Source organism: Dryobates pubescens, chromosome Z (assembly GCF_014839835.1).
Source record: "Dryobates pubescens isolate bDryPub1 chromosome Z, bDryPub1.pri, whole genome shotgun sequence".
In the NCBI taxonomy this organism is placed as follows: domain Eukaryota; kingdom Metazoa; phylum Chordata; class Aves; order Piciformes; family Picidae; genus Dryobates; species Dryobates pubescens.
This window is the reverse complement of record NC_071657.1, coordinates 123,589,881-123,603,160: the sequence shown is the minus strand read 5'-3', so window position 1 is coordinate 123,603,160 and position 13,280 is coordinate 123,589,881. Positions and strand designations below refer to the sequence as shown.

Below are 13,280 nucleotides of genomic sequence, written 5' to 3'. Positions count from 1 at the left end.
GCAGGCTAATCTAAAGAAAACAAACAAACAAAAATTTTGCATCTTCCATCATATCAAAGTTAATATTTGATTTTGTACACTAAACTTTGCATCTCGCATACTCATGACCAAACCATAATACAGAGTTTAAGGCTACTCAACACTCAGCTATGCACTTGGAGATCACCTTTTATGTGATTTAAAACCTGTTTTGAGCACTGACTCTTCACAGATCTTCATACGTCTCAGCCCTCCATTAAGGAATCAGCTATAACAACATCCAGCTGAAAGGCATGACTGGCAAGACTGGCTCATTACAGGAGTTTTGCACACCTCTCAAATCACTATAGTGACTTATTTTAGAAATATCTAATGTTTGCTCTCCTCTCTATGTGGAGTTGTCCAAAAAATAACCTATGCTTTGCCTTGAAGACTAAGTATTCCTTTAAAAATGAAAAATCCCAAAGCCCACCTCTTTCTACCAATTCTGTCAGAGAACAAATGAATGAGCAACTTGCAGGTTCTTTGTAACACAGCCTTCCATAATGCAGTGACAAAAATTCAATAGTATTTACCTAAAACAGATTAATTCCTCTAAATAGTTTCTACCCACATTAACATTGCCCACAAAATAGCCAAATCAGACAAAACACAGAGTAATCAGTAGTTGCTGAATTTTGTAACAAAGAGAACAGGTCAGGCATGTAGAAGTTATTTTTAAGTGATCCTAATTACAAGATAGTTTTAATTGTAGGTAACCTAACAAAGACTTAAAGTTAGCTGTAAGTTTCAACAACAGAAAACACTTTTAATGAAGAAGGAGGAATCATACAAGCTGAGTAAGAACTCTCCTCATTCCACATTTATTTAGAAGATGTCATCAAAGGTCCCCAGGATGGCATGAGAAGATGACCTTCACTAATCTTGGTGGGACAATCCCACACCGTAGCTCTTTTTTTCAGGCACCCTATTTTTAAGGACAAAAACCCAGCTTGCTTTTATCTGCATTCCCCACCTCCTTTTTCTTAAGATATTTCTTTATAGAGTACTAAAAGGAACTGTCATTTAAGGTATGTTTATGAAACACTTATTCTTCAACATCTGACAGGACAAATCAAATCAATTGGTATTTTAAACAAAACACAACAATGTATATGAAAGAAACAGAGCTCAGTTTTGCTCGAGGCAGTATTTTTTCATTTCAGAATGCGACAGAACCCTGAACAACTGATTTCAATCATTCTATCAAGCAATAAAATAGTTAAGTCATATAGAATTAAATGTACTATCTGCATCCACCAGACAAGTTTTGCAATTGTTTTTTTCCTTAATTCTACTGGCACATAAGAAGGACAGTGCAGTCATCTCTGACAATCTTAAAACCAAGTACAAAATATTTCATCCATCTCTGAACAAGATCTTGCGTCCCAAAATTTAACTGACACCATGTACTTGAGCTTCAGGTAGATGCAACATGGGTTTAGATCTTAATCAACAATTTCCCCCAAGAGAAACAGTATTTTAAACACTTGAGGAAGACTGGAATTAGAACAGTCATTATTCCAAGAAGGAAAACTGCAATTTGCTGATATAAATTGATAATGTAAAAATCAAATTCAACCCACTCCCATTCAATACTTCTATTTAACAGCTTATTGCTTTCCTATGTACACCTTTTATGGCTCTGGTGGAGGAGAAAATAGGCCCAGTACGTTAACTAACAATGACAGAAGCATAAGTGACATCTTCATGTTTGTACAGCAGTAATTAACAAAGTTCCTTGAATTTCTCATTATAAAACCCAAACCTATCCCTAAAATTAACAGGTGCCCATGACAATGCCAGATAAATTCAGACAACAGGCTGAAGGCCACAGTAACACTTTGCAAGATCTTTGAGCCTTCTTTGTTGTTGATGGCAATGTACTGCAAAATTGAAAAAAATTCATCTCATTTTCAGCTTCTTACGACTGGAAACAATAAACTACCTTCTACAACATTTGAAAGAGTAAATGGGAAAAGCAACCCTATGCTGTTCACTGGGCTAAAGCTGAAACCAAACTCCCGTTACTAAATTTCATCATTAACGGTGAACATCAGTTGAAGCTTAGCTGTACTTCTGAATGTCTAGACACTGTGGCAATGATTAACAAAATTAATTATGTGTGGAATATCAACTAATAATATGCTATTTACAACTTTCAGTGTCTACAGGATAAATTAAATTTAATGAACGTCAGACTTACTAAAACAGCACATCCAGTATTTTCGTGAGAGACAACATTGGATATTTGGCATCACTTTTACAATTTTACGTGTCTAAATACAGAACATGAACCTCAGTTCGGACAAAGGTCAAGCAATATTTTTCTTGTCTTGTCTGACTAGTGTTTGCTTCACAATTCTTACAATTTATTTGAAATACTTAACAATAAAAACCTTCTTTTTAAAAAGTGCAAGAATTTAATTTTCTTTCTCTCAACGTTCCTCTCTTCTACTCATATAGAAAGGATTCATTTGATCAAGTGTGGACTTTTACAACTGACTTGTCAGGTAAACTTCCTATCTGCTTACACCAGACAGACCCCCAGGACACAATTAATCCACTGTTTAAAGCATCTACTAAGGGTCAGCTTTTATCACTGTAGAGAGTGATCTATGTATCAGACCTGCTATAAATTTCTGATGGCTGTAACACAAACAGTGGGTAGCCTATTTGTGATAGTTTAAGCAATTATGCCCCCCAGGTGTTGAATCTACTCCCCTGCAAGTGATCTCCCCTCTCTCTTCTTACCCAAACCTGGCTTTCCAGGATGAACTATGTGCTGCACTTTAATGACACCAATGCAGAGATGAACAGATTAACAGAAACTACTGATTTTGGTAGATTTGTGCAAATGCAGGAGCAAAAATCAGAAGCAGCTGAGGAACATTATGCTGACCCTCTAACAGTAACACCATCTTCCCTGCCAAAGCAATAAAGGAGCAGTGAAGGTTACATATAGCTGTTTTCTCAGTGGATGCAAGTCTGCTGCAGTCAGTCCATTTGTGGGCTAACTAAACAGTACCAGTGAATAAAGCCCCTCAAGCTGTAAAATATTATGGGATTTCTAAGGAAAATTTCCCTGCAAAACTGTGGTATGCAAACTGTAAGGGCAAACCTATCTTAAGGCTCATGTCATAAAATAGCACTAATTTAATGTAAAGGAATTTAGTTTACATTGCTTCAAAATGTAACAGTTACAAAATGTCTCTCTTCCCAGAAATTAATGTAAGCAGGAAGAGACAAATGCAGGTTTTGAAAATTCAGATTTTGACAGTAAGCCTCTTACATTTAACAAAAAGGAGTAACAACTGTTAACTTTCTGCATAGAGTTCAGTGGCAAACTTTTCTTGTCCTGTGAAAAATGTCAGTATTTCAAAACACTTCCTGTTTCACATCAGGAAGAACTTAAGTTCTCTCAAGGTTTTAAATGAAAAACATGAGAGAGGAAGAGATCATAAAGCAACTGATTTCAGAACAACAATTCTCACATGAAAGTCTAAACTGCTTACCTAAGGCTGCTACTTACTGTCAGATAGGGTCCTGTAAATTCTCATTTTCTGGATTTGAAAAACCCCTTACATATTTTATTATTTAGTTCATTGAGGTCTCAACAAATCCTTCTTTTAAGGAATCGAAGTACCACCTACATATGTTTCTATGAGCTTCTGTGATATAACTACTAATATCAGAATCACCCAGAACTGGTATTTGTCCTAAGAGCCTTAACAAGCATACAGAAGGAAGAGAGAAATGTTTTAGTGTACACACAGCAAACTTTCATAAAATACCTTTACAGACACCTCAGCAAATTTTTTTCCACTTGCACTCGATACAGGATTTGCAGGGAGAAGCAGAGTGTCCTGTAAATCAACTTTTCAGCCTACATACAAAACCATACGTAACTGAGGGTTACGCTGCACGGAAAATGTTTACTTGATAAATACAGCTCTGAATGATTACAAAGGTAATAAAGAACTCAGAGAAAAAGGATGCCTCTGGATCAAGTGCAGGGATTTTTATCTCAGTAAAAAGTAAACCTATTTGGGTGCTACAAGCAACTGGAAAGAAACAAATAATCACATAGCAGATGTTCACATTGCAGATGTTCACTAGATCAAGTTTTTCCTACAAAACATTAAATCTGCTTTTAGAAGCCTGTCAGGCCTGATGGATATCAGCACCCATGCACTATATGCTACATACATGCAACCCATGGCTACATGTGCCTAAAAGACTTATAGACGAAGTCTCTAAAATTTAGGGTCACTTATGGTACCAGGCAATAGAACCATGAGCAAGAGACTAAATAAAAAACTGGGTTTCCCCCAAGCTCCATATTGTAATAGGCTAGTAGGAGAAATTAAAATATCATGAAAAAGTACTGAAATTAGGGGTTTAGTGCTTGTTTCAAACATGCAGGACCCAGAAGTTTCTCCTAAGTGAATAACTGAGCACTTGAAAGCTGCTTCAGCTTTTGGCTTTTACCCTAGTGTGTAAGGCAGTTAAGATTAATTCATTTGGACAGGAAACAGAAGTAAAACTTCAGAAAAAAATTACTCTTATGCTAATGAGATACACTCCTAAGTGAAAACACTACAGCTCATTGTTCTTTGTTCTCACATAAAAATGTTTTCTTCATGAAGTTTATAGGCTAACCTAAGTATTTTTAGGAACCACTGGACATGTTTTCTTTGTCTGTATTACTGTCTTAAAGTAGCCTGAAACAAATTGTTCACGATTAGCTAATTTGATTGACATTACATCAGTGAGGACAAGAACCAACCACTGTAATTAAAATACATATATATTTCTTTTTCCTCTGCATTAGAAAACTCACATCAATTTGCTAAACTTCTTTAAACCACTTTAAAAATATATGACATAATGTCACCATAGGATGCACAGTGGAGAAAAGAGTATCCTACAACTGCAAAATACCAAATCTGTCATGAGTTTTATGAGTACATGCTTCTCTTCTCTATTTAGAGAGGGCGTAAGGGAATGAAAGAAAAGAGAGTATGGAAAGAAAAAAAAAAAAGAAAAAAAAAAGATGAAAGGAGAAAAGAAATAGATCTATTCCCACTAGAAAGTAATATTAGATTAGCAACAACCCAAACACAGGAAAAAGTACTAGTAACAAAGTGTAAAGGTTGTTGAACAAACCAAAACAAACAAACAACACTTCACTGCAGGCCTGGGGAAGAGTGGCTGGAAAACAGCCTAGTGAAAAAGGATCCAGGGGTGCTGGTGGACAGGCAGATAAACATGAGCCAGCAAGTGAGCCCAAGTGGCCAAGGCCAACGGCATCCTGGCCTGTATCAAAAACAGTGTCCAGCAGGAGTAGGGAAATGATCACGCTCCTGTACTCAGCCCTGGTGAGGCCCAGCTTGAGCACTGTGTTCAGTTCTGGGTGTCACAGTATAAGAAAGACATCCTGGAGGGAGTCCAGAGAAGAGCAACAATGCTGGTGAAGGGTTTGGAGGGCACGTTGTACAAGAGCGGCTGAGGGAACTCAGGTTGTTTCAGTACATAGAGAAGAGAAGGTTAAGGCGAGAGATTATTGCTCTCTACAACTACCTGAAAGGAGGCTGTAGTGAGGCTGGTGCTGGTCTCTACTCCCAAGTAACCAGCAACAGAAAGAAATGGACTTAAGTTGTGGCAGAGGAGGTTTAGATTGGACATTAGGAAAAATTTCTTTACTGAAAGAGTGGCGAGGCATTGGAACAGGCTGCCCAGGGAGATGGTGGAGTTGCCATTGCTGGAGGTGTTCAAGAAGCATATAGATGTGGCACTTCAGGATGTAGTTTAATGGTCATGGTAGTTGAGTTACAGTTGGAATTGATCTTAAAGGTCTTTTCCAACCTTAATGATTCTATGATTTGATGCAAAATTTAAAGAATTTAAGCTGAGCCATATTGAACATAGAAAATCCTTATGGCAAGTGCACTGGAATGCTCTGGGACTACAGTATGACATGAGCCACAGCAGGGAAGTATATGCAAAAATCTATCCACCATATTTACAATCAAAAGTGGTTCAACAAATGCAGGATTTAAAAAAAAAAAAAAAGGAGGAAAAAAAAGGCAAGATTCAGTTCAGTTATAGCTTTTCACCAAGTTAAAAATAACCAAATAACAACAACCAATGAAAAACTTCAAACTCTTTAGATGATATGAAGCTGACTAAACTTTAATTCAGGAAAGAGGGCAACTGTTGTGGGAAATGAAACAAAATGATACCAATTGCACCAGTCACAAGCAAGGCAGATAATATACTGGCTTGCCTTTTACAATTGCTCATTGAAACTCAAGGCTTGCTAACATCAGCAAGGCAAATGAATTCTCAAACAAATCAGATTATTGAAATCAAGCCTGTATAACTTCTATCAACAAACATCGCTGTGTCTCAAGGAAGCATCGATTTCCCTTCAACACTTCTAACAGGAGACAGTAACTGAAGATCGTATTACCAAAGGCTTTCTTACTTATGCACCCTGTGCAACATAATTGTATAGCTTTCAGAAGGATACTTGACATGCCTTTTCCTCTAGTGAAGTTAATATGCAATTCTATTTCAGTATCTACAAAGCAACAGCAATTCTAGTACTGTTTGCTTGTTTAGACAAAATGGAAACTAGCTTCATAGAACTCTAGAAAACTTGAAGCACAGTGAAAAAACCTCAAACCCTCAGAAAACCAAACCAAAGAATGCCAATACTCTGGAATAATACAGGTAGCTATGCTTATGTTCCATATGGAGGTGGGTGTACTGCACTACAGAGAGAAGAGACTATCCCTGTATAAGCAGCTGTTAGCATATAACCAAGGATACATCTTTCACCTTAGTTTTTTCATAACACATTATTATTCAATTTGTAGTGAGAAATTACAGATGATTTCTTGCTTTCCCGCTTCTCTTTAGCAAACTGTCAATTTTTACTTCATCAGGACTATGTACTTGCCCGTTGGTGTCTCAGAGTATTAGAAAACAAACAAAAATCCCAAGATCCTTCAGAGGTCAATCAACTACAATTTCAGAATGACATCAAAGGCACTGAGAAAGGAGATTCTCAAGCCCACTTTTAGAAGCATAGAGAAATGTGGGGAGAAAAGACTACAAAAATACAAGTTTGCAGTTGAAACAACCTGATTCATTAAGTATTAGATTACTAATCACTATCAGCTTGTAAAGACCACCTACTACTGAATGAGTAGACAATGGGTGGAGTTCACATTGCTGCATAGAGGTGACGTGACTAATGTTTGAGTTTTAACTCTCTCCATGAAAATACGTACAATATTGCTCATTTAGAGTGGCTAAAAAAATCATCAAATTTTTCACTAACACACGCTTTACAGGACATACAAGATAAGTTAAAAGTATTATTTGTTCTTTCGCTTAACCAATTACATTGAATCAAAACATAAAACACAACTTATCCTTGCATACTAACTTGTTCTTTGCTGAGAAATAGGCTTACATAGGCTTCCATGTAATTTAGGCTCTGATATGAAAAATAGTTGTTACAGAGACCGCTCACATTTTTTTTCCAAGTTAATAGTTTCAATGTTTGTCTGTCCTAAGCTACAGGCACTCTGAAATAACAGAGAAATACGAACTCCTCAATTGTTCCTTCATCTAAATATCAGAACAAGTGATATCTTCCCTCCAGTTTTGGCTCACCAAGGCCAAAATAAACAGCGGCTCTTGATCACCATCTGTATAGCTAGATTTCTCTGCGCAAATTTCATGGACAGGCTTCTGAAGTCCAGAAAGCAGAACGACATTGTTATTTTAATAGAAGTGTCATACACGGACATAGAGGGGAGACAAGAACTCATGCCTACAACAGGAAAGGCTCCAGTTTGCTAAGTGTCCTTCTTGAGATGAGCACCAGCTCAGCAGTGAGCTGTGGAGTCACTGAATGAATGGATGATTTTTTTGTAAGCTGTGTATAAAGAAGATTGAAGAGATCGTTATAATCAACCTAAGGAGGTAACAAATCTCAGCTCTGACACTCATCTGAAAGCATTTCTAGGTTTTGAGCATTCCAATGCCACCCGTAAGAACTTTGCATAAGGGTGTTAAGACTGACGACAAAGTAGATTTTTCAAGGACTTCCCTGTTTTGCTTAGTGCTCCAGCCCAAACTATCCCTCCACGGATGAAAGGCAGGAGGCATAAACAGTTCACAAAGCCCGGGCTTCTCCAGATCACCATTCAGTATGTCCTGGCATTCACGAGCTACTGTCCTCCCCACTCCTGTAGAATCCCAGGCTGTAAAACACTGCCTTTCTGAAAGCTGCTTGTGGTGAAAGGCCTCGCTGCAGCTATGAGCAATCAAATGTCACAAGGAGCGGTAAGACAGGGCCACACGACCCCATGTCCATACACAGTTGCTGCGCACCTTTAGACAAGCTCACGTTTTCATCTCGCAGCATTATTCGTGCACTCCAATCCTCTTCTCCTATATCCCATGGGGAAAGCTCCCAGAGATGCGCCGTGAGCCCTTCCGAGCTAGGAAGGGGTCTCCGCTGCCTAGAGACGGCGGGAAGCGGCAAGACCTCGGCAAACCCGACCGGGGCTCCTCGGCGGGGCTCCGGCGCCCCCGGTCGCCGGGGGAGGAGTAGCAAGCCCGGAGCTGCTCAAAGCCGCGGCTCCCGGCCCCCCATCCCCCCCTCTCCCGACACACCCCCTTCGGCAGCGGTCTGCGGCCCAGCCGGCCCGAGCCGCTCTGGCAGCGGCTGGGGGCACAGGGCCACCCCGTCCCGCCCGCCCGCGGGGAACACCCCGATCCGCGCGGAGACCCCCAGGGGGGCGGTTCCCCCTCCTCCCGCCAAGGCACAACAGCTCGCCGTCGGACACTACACACACCCCCGCGGTTCTCCTCCCAGCCCGTCCCGGCTCCCACGTTGAGGGGAGCCTGGTGGACCGGCCTGGGCGGCGTGGAGGGGTCGGCCCCCTCCCCCGTGGTTACCTTCCCGGTACTTCTTGCGCAGCCGCCGGTGGACGCTCTTCACCACCCCCGAGAGCTTCTCTTGCTCCAGCTTCCGCTCCTGCTCCGGGGGTGGCGGCGGCACGGGAGCAGCAGCAACGGCGGCCTCGCCGGGCCGGAGCAGAGGCCGAGGCTGGGGCTGTGGAACGGCCTCCATGGTGTTACCGCTGCTCCGCTGCGCGCAGCCCGGCCAGGAGAGAAGGAGGCGTGAGCACCGGGCGCTATGGCAGGGAGGGCATGCGCCTCGTCCGCCCCGGACCGCCTCGCACGGCATGGCGGGAGATGGAGTCTTCAGCGGCTCCCGCCTCCCCATGGCCGCGCCTCCGCCGGGTGGCACTGAGGATCAACGACGGTTCCATTCGGGGAGGTCTGGCGTTTAGTGGCGTCTGTGGGCCGTGAGGGCGTGGGGTTGGCCTCACCTGGGAGGCTTCGTCTTGGCTATTGCCAGCGGTACTTTCCGCAGTCCATCTCCGGAACAGGTCACCCTGCCGTGCTTAATAAAGTAGTGGGAAATTAAAGATCCAGAGGAAGCACTACTTCCATTGCAGTGCTGCCGCGGGGGCTTCTCTCTACTCTCTGCATTACCCCAGTTTACAAGGTACCCTAGAGACCCCCCATAAAAGATTTGGGTGTGAATCTTTCCAAAGTAAGGTAGTAAAACCCATTCCCCACTTACAAAAGGCCTTGCAGAAACAAACTGAATTCTAAAGCATATCTTGGTAGGTTTGTGGCCGTGGATGTTTGAAGAGCACAGTACACGCTTTTTTTTCTGTCTTAATGGAGCTGCTGGGCCCTCTTCACAACCGTTTCTGATGTTACTTGGGCAGAAATACACCACCGCTGCCAGAATAACATCTGCAGCCAGCAAAACTGTCCCTTACAGGGGAAAATCTTCATATGTAGCTGTCTTTGTCCAGCTTCAATCTTTCACAAAACCCAAAGTACTTCAGTTCTCAATTCCACTCCTTGTTGGAAGTAGGATAGACAAAACCACTTCCCATGAGACCACAGCAGCAAAATCTGCTGTGAAGTTTCTTGTTTGCTTGACTTGGCAGGAAGCAGCTGATTGTTTTCTCTGAAGATGTTCAAAAACACTAAGGAGATAATTGCAGCTACAATTACATCAGTGACAAATCTGGCTTGGGTAGAGTCAAGATTTCATCCTAATGAGAAATCAGTGACACATGCAACTTTATGCGGTGAGGTGCATAACAGGTCTTTATCAGCACTGTGTCCATCCTGCCAAAAAGATTTTACAGCTAATGGCAGAGCGCAGTTTTCTTCTGCTTCAATGATAAACTTCCCCTTGAAGGTGCAGTTATAAAGACAAAACAGCAATATAAAAAACAAAAACTTTTCCTCACTACTGACTGCAAAGACATCCCTTTTTCTCTTCACTCTGGGTGATGCAGGTGAACACTGCATCTCACCCATCACCCTGAAATGGGATTGCACAGCACAACTGAAGGTCCAGCTTTTTCCGTATGGCTGTTTTGCAGTGAGTACTTTAAACAGTTCTGTATAGTTTGGATCTTCCATTGCTATATTTATATGCCACTGTGCATTTTATTTTCAGAATGTTTCAGTTTGTTTGCTTGTTTGTTTTTCTCAAAATAAAGAAAGATGATGGAAGGATGATTTGAATTGAGTTATTCTTTGAATTACATTTTTTAGTTTTGAAACTAAAAGAAATAATCATGTGCTAATGAATAAAACCTCATTATAAAGGAGAAGAGTTGGTGCTGGGGTTAATGATAGCCTTGTGAAATATTTGTATTTTTATATGCAAGTCCCCATAAGAAAAATTAAGATGGTATGAAAAGAGATTACACTGATAAGTACCAGGAACCTTTTGGGTTAAAGAGGGTACCGAGTGGTCAATGTTCCTATCACTTTTACTTTGTGTAGGATTTGGGGAAGCACAGAATGAAGATGAAAAGCATGAGCCAGTCATCTATGTGCAGCATGATGCTTGGAGAGCACTGAAGGAGACTTTTGAGAAGAGTACCAGAGTTACGGAAGATGGAGGCATCTGGAGGATGCCTAACAAATACAGCTGTGGTATCACTCCCACTGCTCTATAGTCACAAGCCTCCAGACTCAGCAGTGTAAGGTACACAGGCAAAATATGAGTGCCTGTGTGATTGGGAAAATTGGACGTCTAACTGTGGAACTGGAAAAGCAGGGGGAAATTTGTACTTATGTGAAATATACTCTCAGAATAATAATAGAAAGTTACTTTTTTATTTGCTATCAGTGTTGTTTTTCAGTTACTAGGAACTATTTCTACAACTAACAAAGCAGTTTTAAATACAAAGTGATTTTAATTTATTACAATTCTTTCAAAACTTACTATATTATACGTGCTTGATTTTAGTCATACTTACTAGACATTCTGTGACTCTACACTGTACAGATACATAGAATACATAGAATACATAGAATAAACCAGGTTGGAAGAGACCTTCAAGATCACCGCGTCCAACCCATCAACGAATCAAACACCACCCAAACAACTAACCCACGGCAAATTTTACATTACTTTTAAAATAAAAGTTATTAATGTAGTTGGTTTGTATTTTCAATGTTTCAATTATTCTCTGATAGTTTAAAAAATTCTAAACAGAGGAAAAATCCAACTCTGGATTTGAATACACGGATTTTAGGTTACTATCATATCTAGGTCTACAAGCTATAATTAAAAAACAGGAAATAGAGAAGTATCAAAAATTTTACAGAAGCGATTCTCTATTAAAATAGACCAAGATATAAAACATATTCTTCCTTCTTAAAGAAGTAACTTGGAAGCTTCGTTTCAATAACAGCATTTACCAGTTGTGAAGTTTTTCCAGGAACAAAATGAAAGAATAACCAAGGAAGAGACCTTATCCTTTCAGGACACAGATACTTACCTCACAATATGTGGCAAGAGTTGGCTCTTAGTGATGGACACTGAATGCAAAAGTGATTGAAGAGAGCATTTCCCTAGGGCGCCACATGGTGATACTGGGGATTGATGGAGAGGGTGGTTAAATCAGAAGCAGTTCTGGCAGGTCTGGAACTGATGACCCAGTGCTCTGTTGAGGTGGATAAAAACCATCTGTACTCAACACTTTTCTTAAACAGTCAAGGAGCAAATGAAGATGAACATAAATCTTGTGACTGTGAGCAGAACAAGAGATACCTACTCCAAGGGGATAAACCAAGAAATTATCTATGTCCTGATGGGGATGATGGAGTCTGACCATCTGGGAAAGAATTGTTTTGAGCAGCTGGCATCACTTCCCTGAATGTAGACAATGGTCAAATGTTCCTCAGTGTATTAGTTACATTTGTTAAAAAAACAAAACAAAAGAAATCAAAACAGAACAACCCAGAAAGAAATAAAAGAAAGAACCAATTCAGAGCAGACTAGAACAGTTTCTTTTGGCATTTTTGCAGTATTACAGTGACCATCACTTTTAATGAATAATTTTAGAAACAAAAGTCTCAATTCACAGGCTGGAAGGAGGAATAACCCAAGCTCTTTCCAGTACCTCTGTGGCTGGAACATTTGTTGGGGATGTGGGAAAACCAGTTCACATCCTTGCTCTGCCTGGGGGGATCTGAACCCAGATCTTCACTATGAGATTATACAAAGTGGAAGTGCTCTTCCTTCCTGAGGGAAGAGTGACAGCAGCCTATATTTTCAGCCCTTTTCCTCCAGGAAACTGGAAGAAAAGTACATCAAAACTTTCTGAGATGTGAAAATCAGCAGTGCTCTGCTTCCATCTCTATTTCAGTGGTACTTTTGACAATCAGGTCTTCTTAGCCTCTCCATCCCTTCTGCCTTATAGGCACTGGTTATGTGAAAAAGAGCTAAAAAATCGACCCAGCATTACAGAGAACAAACCTTTCTAGAGAACACTCTCTCCAGTGTGATGACATCATCATAAGAGTCTCTAATGTAATGTAATCTGCAAAAATATTACCAGAAAGCATATAATGACTTTAATGGAGTAATGAAACACTGTGGTAATTTAAGAGGAATAAAAGAACCTTTGGTAAATGTGGAACTGGTTTTACCACATATATCCAAAGGGGAGACAAACAGGCAGCAATCAATAGCACATTTGGTTTGAATTTAAGGTGGTGTTGGGTTTTTTTTTCTTCATTAATTGTGGAGTCCTATTAGCTGTAAAAATGAGATAATTTGATTTAAAAAATGGGAGTCACATTCCTGAATTTGCACTGAGGCAATTATTAAGAGCTAGTCCATTATT

The 13,280-nt window shown here is 40.4% G+C and overlaps 1 protein-coding gene across 1 annotated transcript in view; it reads right to left on the bottom strand.

Annotated features, from left to right (window-relative positions):
* BMT2 (base methyltransferase of 25S rRNA 2 homolog) overlaps positions 1–9,233 on the bottom strand; it is a 39,530-nt gene extending 30,297 nt beyond the window's left edge. Inside the window, exon 1 of the mRNA XM_054178523.1 lies at positions 9,001–9,233. Within this exon, the coding sequence (XP_054034498.1) occupies positions 9,001–9,175 (175 nt within the window). The 5' untranslated portion in view covers positions 9,176–9,233. The remainder of the gene's footprint in view (positions 1–9,000) is intronic.
* Between the last annotated feature and the right edge of the window lie 4,047 nt (positions 9,234–13,280).